General features: G+C 45.6%; 1 protein-coding gene across 25 annotated transcripts in view; it reads left to right on the top strand.

Moving 5' to 3' along the window:
- The window catches only part of LOC143923526 (uncharacterized), a 213,321-nt gene that overhangs the window by 37,575 nt on the left and 163,435 nt on the right, over positions 1-12,311 (top strand). For all 25 annotated transcript variants that reach the window (XM_077447270.1, XM_077447271.1, XM_077447263.1 and 22 more), the window contains one exon: positions 4,507-4,795. In XM_077447270.1, coding sequence (XP_077303396.1) covers positions 4,507-4,795 — 289 coding nt within the window. The remainder of the gene's footprint in view (positions 1-4,506; positions 4,796-12,311) is intronic.

Raw genomic sequence — 12,311 nt, 5'->3', positions numbered from 1 at the left:
CCACTGACTCATGGTCCAGCAGGCATGGACAGGGACGTTACCTGTCTTTCACGGCCCATTGGGTCACTCTTCTGGCAGCTGGGAAGGATACAAGACAAGGTGCAGTAGTGTTGGAGGTTGTTCCGCCACCACGCCTCCAAAATGCTACTACTGGTTGTGACACACCTCTCTCCTCCACCCCCTCCTCTTCTTCTTCCTCCATGGCCTCTTCCAGTGCTCTGTCCTCAGAACCAGCGGTGCTCTGTAGGCGTTCAAGGGGCTACGCAAGTACGCAGGCAAAATGATGCCATGCCGTGCTTGCGCTGGTTTGTTTGGGGGACAGGAGCCACACTGGGGCAGATATTTTGTAAGCTCTGTAGGGGCAGGCCGAGAGGTGGTTGACGCCACGCCGGCTTAAGCCAGGATTGGTGGTTTGCGACAATGGCATCAACCTCCTCTCCGCCCTCCGACAGGGACAATTGACCCATGTGCCCTGTGTGGCTCACGTCCTTAACCTGGTGGTGCAGCAGTTCTTGGGCAGGTACCCGGGCTTACATGATGTCCTGAAGCAGGCCAGGAAAGTCTGTGTGCTTTTCCGCCGATCATTTAATGCCTGTGTCCGGCTGGCTGAGCTCCAAAAGGAGTTGAACCTGCCCAAGAACCGCCTTATATGTGACATGCCCACCAGGTGGAACTCAACGTTGGTTATGTTGCAGCGGCTGCACACGCAGCAGAGGGCCATCAATGAGTACCTGTGCGACTACGGCACCAGGACAGGGTCAGGGGAGCTCGGTTTTTTCTCACCACGCCAGTGGGGCATGATCAGGGATGCATGCACTGTCCTGTCACCGTTTGAGGAGGCCACAAGGATGGTGAGCAGTGGAAGTGCATGCATCAGTGACACTATACCTCTTGTCCACCTCTTGGAGCATACGCTGCATGGAATAATGGACAGGGCACTTGAGGCAGAACAGAGGTAGGAAGAGGAGGACTTCCTTGCCTCTCAAGGCCCCCTTTATCTAGACAGTGTTCCTGCTGTCCCACCCATCACACAGGAAGAGGAGGAGGAGGATGATTGTGTCAGCATGGAGGTGGAGGCTGGCACTCAGCAGCAGTCTTGTAGGGATGATTTACAGTCCCAAGAAACCCGTGGACTTGTATGTGGCTGGGAGTAGGTAGCTGCGAATCATGTTGTCCTTAGTGATCCAGAGGACTCCGGACTGAATGCCTCAGCTAACCTACGCTCCCTGATCCTGCAAAGCCTGCGGAAGGATCCTCGTATTCTTCGGATCAAGGAGAGGAACCATTACTGGCTGGCCACTCTCCTTGATCCACGGTACAAGGGTAAGGTTGCTGACCTTATCTTGCCGTTGCAGAGGGAGCAGAGAATGAGACATCTCCGGGAGGCCTTGCAGAAAGGTCTGTGCAACGCGTTTCCAGAGACTGGGAGGTCACAAACTCCTGGTCCTGGACAACGTGTTGCTGAGGCATCAGTCAGAAGGAGCGTTGGAGAAGGTGGCCGTCTAACCAATGCGTTCAGACAATTTTTTAGTCCGCAGCCCCAAGGTATGATCGGTTCCAGCAACCATCGCCAGCGTCTGATTTACATGGTGCAGGAATACCTAGGGGCAAGGTCAGACTTGGACACCTTTCCCACCGAAAATCCTCTGGCTTACTGGGTCTTGAGGATGGATCACTGGCCAGAGCTTGCACAGTATGCAATTGAGCTACTGGCCTGTCCTGCATCCAGCGTTCTTTCGGAACGCACCTTCAGTGCTGCTGGTGGATTGGTTACCGATCACAGGGTACGCCTGTCCACCAACTCGGTTGATCAACTGACCTTCATAAAGATGAATCAGTCTTGGATCACCCACAGCTACCAAGCACCTGAAGCTGATGTAACCGAATATATATTTTTTTAAATATCACTTCCCTTCAAGACTGCCTATGCTGATGCTGAGTGACTGTCCTGTTATGTTGATTGTCTATCCTCTTCCTCCTCCGCTGATATGTTGGAAGAAAATTTTTGGTTCTGGGTGATGCCACCAGTCCAATTTTTCAGCTCCTGTTTAAAAGGGGCATTTAATTACAATTTTTGATGCAATGCTTTGCAGCAGGGCTCATTCCTGCACCACAACTAGAGTATATGGGATAGGTTGCAGTGTCGTGGCACCAGCACCAGTGCCTAAGGCCCAATTTTTCAGCCCCTGTTTAACAGGGGCGTTTAATTACAATTTTTGATGCAATGCTTTGCAGCAGGGCTCATTCCTGCACCACAACTAGAGTATATGGGAGAGGTTGCAGTGTCGTGGCACCAGCCCCAGTGCCTAAGGCCCAATTTTTCAGCCCCTGTTAAACAGGGGCATGTAATTACAATTCTTGCTATAATATTTCACAGCAGGGCCCGTTCCTGTGCCCACCGAGAGTAACTGTGAGGACTTATAGTGTTGTGGCACCAGCACCACCACCACAACCACCAAAGGCCCAATTTTTCTACCACTGTTCAACAATAGCATGTAATTACAATTCTTGATATAACGAATTACAGCAGGGCGCTCCAGCGCCCACCAAGAGTCACTTTGAGGGCTTACAGTGTTGTGGCAACACCAACACCTTAGGCCCCCATTTCTGCAGAGCATATAGGGCAGGCCCTTACTTTTAAACATCCAACTTACAAACATCTCCTACTTGCAAACGGAAGGAGACAACAGGAAGTAAGATGAAAAAAGACGGACGACCCAAAAAATTATACGGGGTGATGACCCTTCCCTATGTTTTCCAAAAAGCTTAAAAATAGATTTTCTGACTGGAACTACACTTTAAAAATTTACCAGTTCAAAATTAAAAACAGATTCTACTTAACACAACAAACCTACACAGTCCCTGTCTTGTTTGTCCTGTATACTGCTGTTCTGAGTATATAGGGCCTGGGGGCCCCACACCTTTCCTTTTTTTAATTTGGGTACGGGATTCTCCTTAATATCCGTACAAGACCCAAAGGGGCTGGTAATAGGCAGGGGGGGGCTACCCATGCCATTTTTTTCTCAATGATTTTCATCCGTATTGCCGGAACCAGATATTACATTAAAACCGCAAGCAGTTTTAAATTAGTTTTTTTCCGTTAAATGTCATTTTGTTCAGGGACTGTTCTAAACACGGGAAACACGTGCCACTTCACAGGCACACTATAGACGTCCCTTAGGCATGATATTTAAAGGACTATATCACTTTTTTTTTTTCACTTTAATCGTCATTAAAATCAGTGCTCCCGAAAAAACTGCAGTTTTTTTAATTTTTTTGGGCATTGACCCATGTCCCCTGGGGCAGGAGCTGGGTCCCCAAACCCTTTTTAGGACAATATCTTGCTTATTAGCCATTAAAATTAGCACTTTTTATTTTGAACGTTTGAGTCCCATAGACTTCAATGGGGTTCTAAATTTCGTATGAATTTTCAGTCTGTTTGAATGTTCTGGTGCGAAGTGAACCGGGGGTGTTCGGCACATCCCTACCTACCTCCCAACACATGCAATTTTAACTAGGAACTCAACTGCACAGGGCAGGGCCCCTGCACGTACTGTAATTGAATAAGAACAGATACAGAGATTTTCACCTTACATATAAACAAGAGAAGTGGTATTGTGCAGCATCAAACATACAGAATGAGAACAGATACCGAGAAATACATTCAGCATACTTGACAAGAGAAGAGCTATGGTGTCATCTTGATACATACAAACAGGGCTTTTTTCACAGAAAATAGGTGCAGGAACTCAACCACAACCCCCCCAAAACCCCATTCCCCACACATACACCCTCCAAATTGAATCAAATGGTGGACGTGGTAAAATTTTACAGTGAGAAGGTCTTAAATACCAGGAGTGCATTACGTACAGAGTGCAGAGTTCAGGGATGCACTGCACACAGAGTGCAGAGTTCAGGGGTGCACTGCATACAGAGTGCAGAGTTCGGCCTTTTTCCATAGCTGCTTACCTCTGTATCTCCCATCCACATCTTACTTTTACCCCTTCTCAGGTCAGACTTCTGCATGCAACCAATTCTCAACTGCCCCCCCCCCCCCCTTAAAATGTCCTCCATTCTTCCACATGTCTTACTTTGTTGTATTAAGCTGAAGCACAGCTCTAGTACCTCCCTGCACACTGTAAGTCGCTCCTCTCTCACTTGCAGGGAGATCATCCAGTGGGGGTGTCAGCATCTGCACTGCACCCCGGGCACCTTCATCTCCCTTGACCTCATCCTGCACTCAGAGGGAGCCACTCAGGAAATCAGATCTGTGGGAGCCGTTGGAAGACAAGCTGTCGCTTGTAAACACAGAAGCCAGACTTCTGTGTTTACAAGCGATGAGCAGGGAGCAGAGGGCCTGAGCCAGAGGTGGTTGAACTGAGTTCCACCAGGTTCCAGCTGAAAAAAAACCCTGCATACAAAATAAGAAATATACTATAATTGATGTCCCAGTAGAAAAGAAGTGCTATATTAATTTTGTTCCTTTCTTGTTTTTGTCATTTGCAGAGTCCAAAAGTTACCATAAATACATTTATAATATTGAGGCATCTTAAAGTTCTCGAATTGGATGGGAAGAGAATGGAACGTTTTAAGGAGACTCTTTGTCAGCAGACGCCCACCCGTGGAGCTGGACGCATTAAGATGGAAGATCTTATAGATAAAAACATAGACGAAATTGTTGACGTTATCTTCAGATGTCACACTGAAAGACATGGAGCATCAACTATCAAAAAGGTTCTTAAAGAAATGAGAGAGAATCAGATAAAGCTGTCAATAGAGAGAGATCTCAGGAATGGTGGGTACAGTATAATGCCAGACAATATATTCTTTATAGAGGGTGGCCACTAGGGATGAGCCGAACACCCCCCGGTTCGGTTCACACCAGAACTTTCGAATGGACCGAAAATTCGTACAAACTTTAGAACCCCATTGAAGTCTATGGGACTCGAACGGTTGAAATAAAAAGTGCTAATTTTAATGGCTAATATGCAAGATATTGTCCTAAAAAGGGTTTGGGGACCCGGCTCCTGCCCCAGGGGACATGGATCAATGCCAATTTTTTTTTTTTAAATGCTGTTTTTTCGGGAGCACTGATTTTAATGACGATTAACGTGAAAAAAAAGTGAGATATTCCTTTAAATATCGTGCCTGGGGTGTGTCTATAGTATGCCTGCACAAAATGACATTTAACAGAAAAAAACTCATTTAAAACTGCTTGTGGTTTTAATGTAATATCTGGTTCCAGCAAAACGGATGGAAATCATTGAGAAAAAAATGGCATGGGTAGCCCCCCTGCCCATTACCAGCCCCTTTGGGTCTTGTACGGATATTAAGGAGAATCCCGTACCCAAATTAAAAAAAGGAAAGGCGTGGGGCCCCCAGGCCCTATATACTCAGAACAGCAGTATACAGGCGGTGCAAACAAGACAGGGACTGTGTAGGTTTGTTGTGTTAAGTAGAATCTGTTTGTAATTTTGAACTGGTAAATTTTTAAAGTGTAGTTCCAGTCAGAAAATCTATTTTTAAGCTTTTTGGAAAACATAGGGAAGGGTCATCACCCGTATAATTTTTTGGGTCGTCCGTCTTTTTTCATCTTACTTCCTGTTGTCTCCTTCCGTTTGCAAGTAGGAGATGTTTGTAAGTTGGATGTTTAAAAGTAAGGGCCTGCCCTATATGCTCTGCAGAAATGGGGGCCTAAGGTGTTGGTGTTGCCACAACACTGTAAGCCCTCAAAGTGACTCTTGGTGGGCGCTGGAGTGCCCTGCTGTAATTCGTTATATCAAGAATTGTAATTACATGCCATTGTTGAACAGTGGTAGAAAAATTGGGCCTTTGGTGGTTGTGGTGGTGGTGCTGGTGCCACAACACTATAAGTCCTCACAGTTACTCTCGATGGGCACAGGAACGAGCCCTGCTGTGAAATATTATATCAAGAATTGTAATTACATGCCCCTGTTAAATAGGGGCTGAAAAATTGGGCCTTATGCACTGCTTGCTGGTACCACGACACTGCAACCTCTCCCAGATACTCTAGTTGGAGTGCAGGAATGAGCCCTGCTGCAAAGCGTTGCATTAAAAATTATAATTACATGCCCCTGTTAAACGGGCTGAAAAACTGGGCCTTAGCCACTGGTGACGTCACCCAGAACTGAAAAAGTTCTTCCAAGCTATCAGCAGGATCATTGAGGAGGAAGAGGATAGTCAGTCAACATAACAGGACAGTCATTCAGCATCAGCATATGCAGTCTTGAAGGGATGTGACATTTCAAAAAAAATTATTCGGTTACATCAGCTTCAGATGCTTGGTAGCTGATGGTGATCCAAGACTGATTCATCTTTATGAAGGTCAGTCGATCAACCGAGTTAGTGGACAGGCGCACCCTGTGATCGGTTACAAAGCCTCCAGTAGCACAGACGGTGCGTTCTGAAAGAACACTGGATGCAGGACAGGCCAGTAGCTAAATTGCATACTGTGCAAGCTCTGGCCAGTGATCCATCCTCAAGACCCAGTAAGCCAGAGGATTTGCGGTGAGAAAGGTGTTCAAGTCTGACCTTACCCCTAGGTATTCCTGCACCATGTAAATCAGACGCTGGCAATGGTTGCTGGAACCGATCATACCTTGGGGCTGTGGACTAAAAAATTGTCTGAACGCATCGGTCAGACGGCCACCTTCTCCACCGCTCCTTCTGTGACTGACCGAAGCCTCAGCAACACGTTGTCCAGGACCAGGAGTTTGTAACCTCCCAGTCTCTGGGAACGCATTGCACAGACCTTTCTGCAAGGCCTCTCGGAGATGTCTCATCCTCTGCTCCCTCTGCGATGGCAAGATAAGGTCCGCAAATATACACTTGTACCGTGGATCAAGGAGAGTGGCCAGCCAGTAATGGTCCCTCTCCTTGATCCAAAGAATAAGAGGATCCTTCCGCAGGCTTTGCAGGATCAGGGAGGCCATGCAGCATAGGTTAGTTGAGGCATTCGGTCCTCTGGGTCACTAAGGACAATATGATCCGCGGCCACCTCCTCCCAGCCACGTAGAAGTCCACAGGTTTTTTGGGACGTTAAATCATCCCTAAAAGACTGCTGCTGCTGAGTTCCAGGCTCCACCTCCATGCTGACACAATCCTCCTCCTCGTCCTCTTCCTGTGTGATGGGTGGGACAGCAGGAACACTGTCTGGATAAAGGGGGCCTTGAGAGGCAAGGAAGTCCTCCTCTTCCTGCCTCTGTTCTGCCTCAAGTTCCCTGTCCATTATTCCATGCAGCGTATGCTCCAACAGGTGGACAAGAGGTACAGTGTCACTGATGCATGCACTGTCACTGCTCACCATCCTTGTGGCCTCCTCAAATGGTGACAGGACAGTGTATGCATTCCTGATCATGTCCCACTGGCGTGGTGAAAAAAAACCGAGCTCCCCTGACCCTGTCCTGGTGCCGTAGTCGCACAGGTACTCATTGATGGCCCTCTGCTGCGTGTGCAGCTGCTGCAGCATGGCCAATGTTGAGTTCCACCTGGCGGGCATGTCACATATAAAACCAAAATAAGTGAGAAAATGATTGCGCTAACCCCAAAAAAAAAAAAAATAATACTCAAAGTATATAAACCAGCAGCTACATAAGGATATGACAAAATCCCTAAATACAACAAACACAATACAATGTAGCATTAAAATATACTAGTGAAAAGAACAATAAAATAAAATGTGACAAATATAGGGGAGGTAAAGTCCCAATATTAGATGAAAAGTCTTCCAAATCTTTGTAGAACATACAATGTGATTCTGCACACAATGTGAAGGCTGGAAGGTATTCTTGAAACCTTTCAAACGTGGTGACTTCCAAGTGAAAATAGATAAGGTGGATACTCTTACCAGAACAGAAGATTAAACATGCATGTAGAAGTGAATGGATCTCCGCCAAGATAACAGCCGATGCGGTAACTGTAAACCCTCTTGGTCAAAGGAGGAATATTCAGTGACGTCTCCAGAACTCCCACTTCTCCAAGGTCCAAAGGAAATGGACGTAAGGAAGATGCAGCTCCAACAAGGACCAAAGGTAATGGAAAAATCAAATCCCATACACGAAATCATATAGGGAATAAAAAAGAAAAACAGCTTCCCATGGTGTAGATAGAAAATAACGGATGGCTGTTTATTGGCATAAAATCAGCAAAACGCAAGATAAAAAATAAATTCTCGAAGATAAAATTGTGATCACATAAAAAAAAGCAATACAGGGAACATGACTACCACGCCCTACGTGTTTCTTCCCATAGGGCTTCAACAAGGGCATCTGAAAACGTATATACATATATGCACATGTGTACCCAAAAAAGATTTTTAGACATATATGAGACCATTGTGTGAGAGTGGGTGGTCCTGTCGATGTGGAGGAGGAGACTGGTGGATCACATCCAAATAGACATAAGAGTGTATCTTTGGGTAGCCGTATCTTGCTAACCTTAAAGATATATGTGAGCACTGAGTCCCAAAATGTAGAAATTGCAGAGCACTCCCACAAACAGTGCAGCAGTGTAGGTGGGATAAAGAGTACCAAGGGCATTGAGCTTGGGTAGGTTCCGAGATGTTGGTGCAGAGTGGGTAATATGCTCTGTGAACAATTTTAAAGTGGATTTCCACGATAGCTTTGTAGGATCAAAACAAAACAAAAGTAGGATCCTTTCCGACAGTTCAGTGTCATTGAATATTGAGGACCACTTCTGGAAAGGTGTAAGATGATATTTATCCATTTGGCGAGTAATAAGGTGAGACTGGAAATAGAGTGATCATCTTTCTGGAGCACTACATCCAGGTAAGATTTTTGTAGGGGATCTGTTTGAGGTCCATGACATGTTTGTAGATAGCTGAGCAGCTGATGGTGGTGGAAAGCATGGGACGGTGGCAGAGAGTATTCCCGTGAGAGAGATCTTGATATGGTTTAAATTCACCCAGTCTACCACAATATAAAGGAGTAACAGTAGTGAGGCCACGTGTGCTCTACAAGTTGAAGGCTGTGTAAATATTGGAAGGGAGGAACATAGGGTTTCCCTGGATGGTAAGATGGCTGGATATATTTGAGGGTAGTTCTAGCAGTCTCTGCACTTCCCTTCAGGCAATCACTGTGTCTCTGATGAGGACATTTGATCTAAGATGTAGGGGCAAAGCTTTAAGAGTGGAATGGAGGACAGCTAAAAGGGTGTGCGGGGAGACCAGAGCTCCCTCAAGCATGTAGTTGGAATACCGAGATTTACCCGACAGCCATTACAGACCTTGTCTAAGTAAACATCAGAGATTATAAAAACGTAAGTTGGGCAAGCCTGCACCACCCTCGGACTTAGGGAGACAAGTTTTTGGAGAGCTATGTGTTTTTTTGTTAGACCATAAGAAGGCATTTAGAGCCTTGAGTGTTTTAACAAAAGAGGGATGGTCTGTATTGGATCGAGTAGTCGTGCAAATGACACCATTTTAAATAGGTGACATCTCTCAAAGAGCGAGAGGGGGAGGGTTGCCCAAGCTTCCAACTCCTTTATAATTTTTGTTAGTAAAGGTGGATAATTGAGAGTGTATAAGGATGATGGCTCTCAACATATGTGTATCCCCAAGTATGTGATATAGTGAGTGGCTATAGTAAATGGAGAAGACAACCGCCATTTAGTGGATAACCGGGGGTTTAATGCTAGAACCTCACTTTTGTCAAAATTAAACCTAAAGCCAGAGCTGAGTCAAAAGGACACAAAAAGTTTACATAGTGTATCAAAATCTGAAAGAGGATTGGTTGAGAAGAGCAAAATATCATCTGCAAATAAAGCAGAACGGATAGTTTGGTCGCCGATAGTTATACCACTAACACCCGCAGGTGAGTTAAGGATCCCGGACAAAGGTTCAATCACTATGTTAAAGAGCAGAGGGGAGAGGGGGCAGCCCTGTCTTGTCCCCTTAGTAAGAGGTATGGTGTCCGAGATAAAATCCGGAGTAACAAGGCGAGCTGTTGAGGATGCATACATTTGGTGCAAAAAACGTATAATCGAACCCGAAAAACCAAATGCAGTCATTATCCTAAATAACCATGAAAAACTAATATTATTGAAAACCTTTTAGGCGTCTAGAGAGATAATAGCAGTGTCTTGATCTGGGTGTAATTTGGCATATTCCAGCGGCATTGAGACTTTGCGAATGTTCAAAGTCACTGAGCACTCCGAAACAAAGCACGATTGAGCTGGGTGAAGCAAGGAGGGGAGTAAGGTAGCTAGACGTGAGGTAACTATTTTAGAAAGAATCTTTACATCTATTTTTATCAGTGAAATTGGCCTATATGGGACTGGGTGTAACGGGTCTTTCCCTTTTTTGGATATTAGTTTAATGTGTGCCTGTAGGGAGGTATGGGCCCCTTTCCTACATGGCGGTAAATACATGTTTCAAAGTTTTGGTGATGAAATCACTAGCCAGTTTGTAGAATTCGGCAGTGTATCCATCAGCGCCTGGGGCCTTCGATGAAGCTAAGGATTTAACCATCTTTTGGATGTCTTCCACTGAGATGGGAGCATTAAGGGTCTCTAAGTGTGCGCTGGTGAGTTGGGGTAGTCGCACCCTGGATAATAAATTCTCCGCCAGTGCCTGATTGGTCGGGTCCTCAGAGTAGAGCGATGTATAATAATCAGTAAGTAATTTACAAATTTCTGCAGGGGAGGAAACAAGAGAGCCAGCAGTGTTCTTAAGAGCAGAAATATAATAGGTAGGTCGTTTAGGACCTGCAGATAGTCGGGACAAAAGTTTGTCCGCCTTGTTACCGTATCTGTAGAAACAAAGTGTAGAGTAGGATGTTTTAGCTGCTTCCTGTTGCTCAGCCCATAGAACAACGTTTTGTTTAGTGAGCTGCCAGGCTCTAATGTTATCCAATGTGAGATTATGCGTTAAAATAGAATGTGCTGATCGTAGCATCTCACTAGCCTGCATGTATTGCTATCAGAAGTGTTTTTTAAATTGTGTAGTATAGGAGATAATCTTACCTCTAAGAAAGGCTTTACCCGCCTCCCAAAGGAGGTTTGTGTCGGTAAGATGTGCACCGTTTGTGGAGGCATAATCCGCCCAGGCAACATGGAACATGTGGCAAAAATCCTTGTTTCGGCTCAATATGAGAGGAATCTCCAAATGGGTGAGGGCGATGACGGTTTGATGTTGGTCAGGTGTAAAATAATTGGACTGTGATCTGAGATCACTGTGTTGCTAATCTCTGGATCAAAGATCATTGACAGTAAAGCTTGGGAGGCAAAAAAATAATCAATTCTTGAAAAAGAATTGTGAGGGAGGGAAGGAATCCGAAGAAAGGCTTCCATAAAGGGTATGGAAGGAAAAGGGGGGAGGGGGGTGAGGGAAAGAGACCCGGTGAAAGCAGGTAGGAGCAGCCAGTATATGAGCAACTGATCAGACTTAAGAGTTTTAATCCACGAGGAAACAAGAGAACAGCTGAGACTAGAAAGGACATAAAATATGGCTAATAAACCAAGTGCTACTGAACCAGTGCAAATCAAACAGCAACTAAGGTAGTGGTCAAATTGTTCACAACATAGACGGAAGCGTAAATTAAAAAATTCGGTAACCCGATCCCATCAGGAACTCTGGAATGCGGAAGGCATCAAGGACAATTCAGCAAATTTCTGAGTGGTTAGCTTGGTTGGTAAAGCAACTACGCTTGTATGGGGGCTTTTCAAGGCTGAGTTGGCTCTTAGTTGAGTCCCGGGAGTCCTTAACGGCTCTTGAGGAAGAGCAACGAGCAGAGCTATTGTGTTCCGTGTCCATGTCCGAAGGATGATTGATGTAGTGCTCTGCTTCAGCTGGGAATGAGCAAGTGAGATGTTCCCCTGTAGGAGATACGATATGGAGAACAGCCGGTTAGACCAAGGTGAACTTGACGTGGTTGTTGTGTAAGGTTGAGCAGATTGACGAGAATGCTTTGTGCTGTTTTATCACCTCGATAGACTAATTGGCGAACAGCAGCAGGTCTGCGCCATCAATGGAGAGGGTTCGCTGGCGACGGAACTTCTGTAGGATGGCGTTCTTGTCAGTGTAATTGAGGTATTTGATGATGACTGGTCTGGGTTTAGCTCGGTGTTCAGTGTGCTGGCCTATGCAGTGACCCCGCTCGATAACGCATGGTGTGCGGAGGCCAAGTTGCTCAGGGATAGTGTTGGCACAGAGATCTGTGAGTTGAGTGTTAGAGAATGATTCTGGTAGTCCAATAATCCGCAGATTATTTCTTCTCAGACAATTCTCTAAATCATCCAATTTGTCCCACAGTTCTCTATTAGCCCTTGTACAC

Source organism: Lithobates pipiens, unplaced genomic scaffold, assembly GCF_037356315.1.
Source record: "Lithobates pipiens isolate NorthernLeopardFrog02 unplaced genomic scaffold, aLitPip1_a1.2 Scaffold_22, whole genome shotgun sequence".
Taxonomy (NCBI): Eukaryota; Metazoa; Chordata; class Amphibia; order Anura; family Ranidae; genus Lithobates; species Lithobates pipiens.
This window is presented reverse-complemented; position numbering and strand designations above follow the sequence as displayed.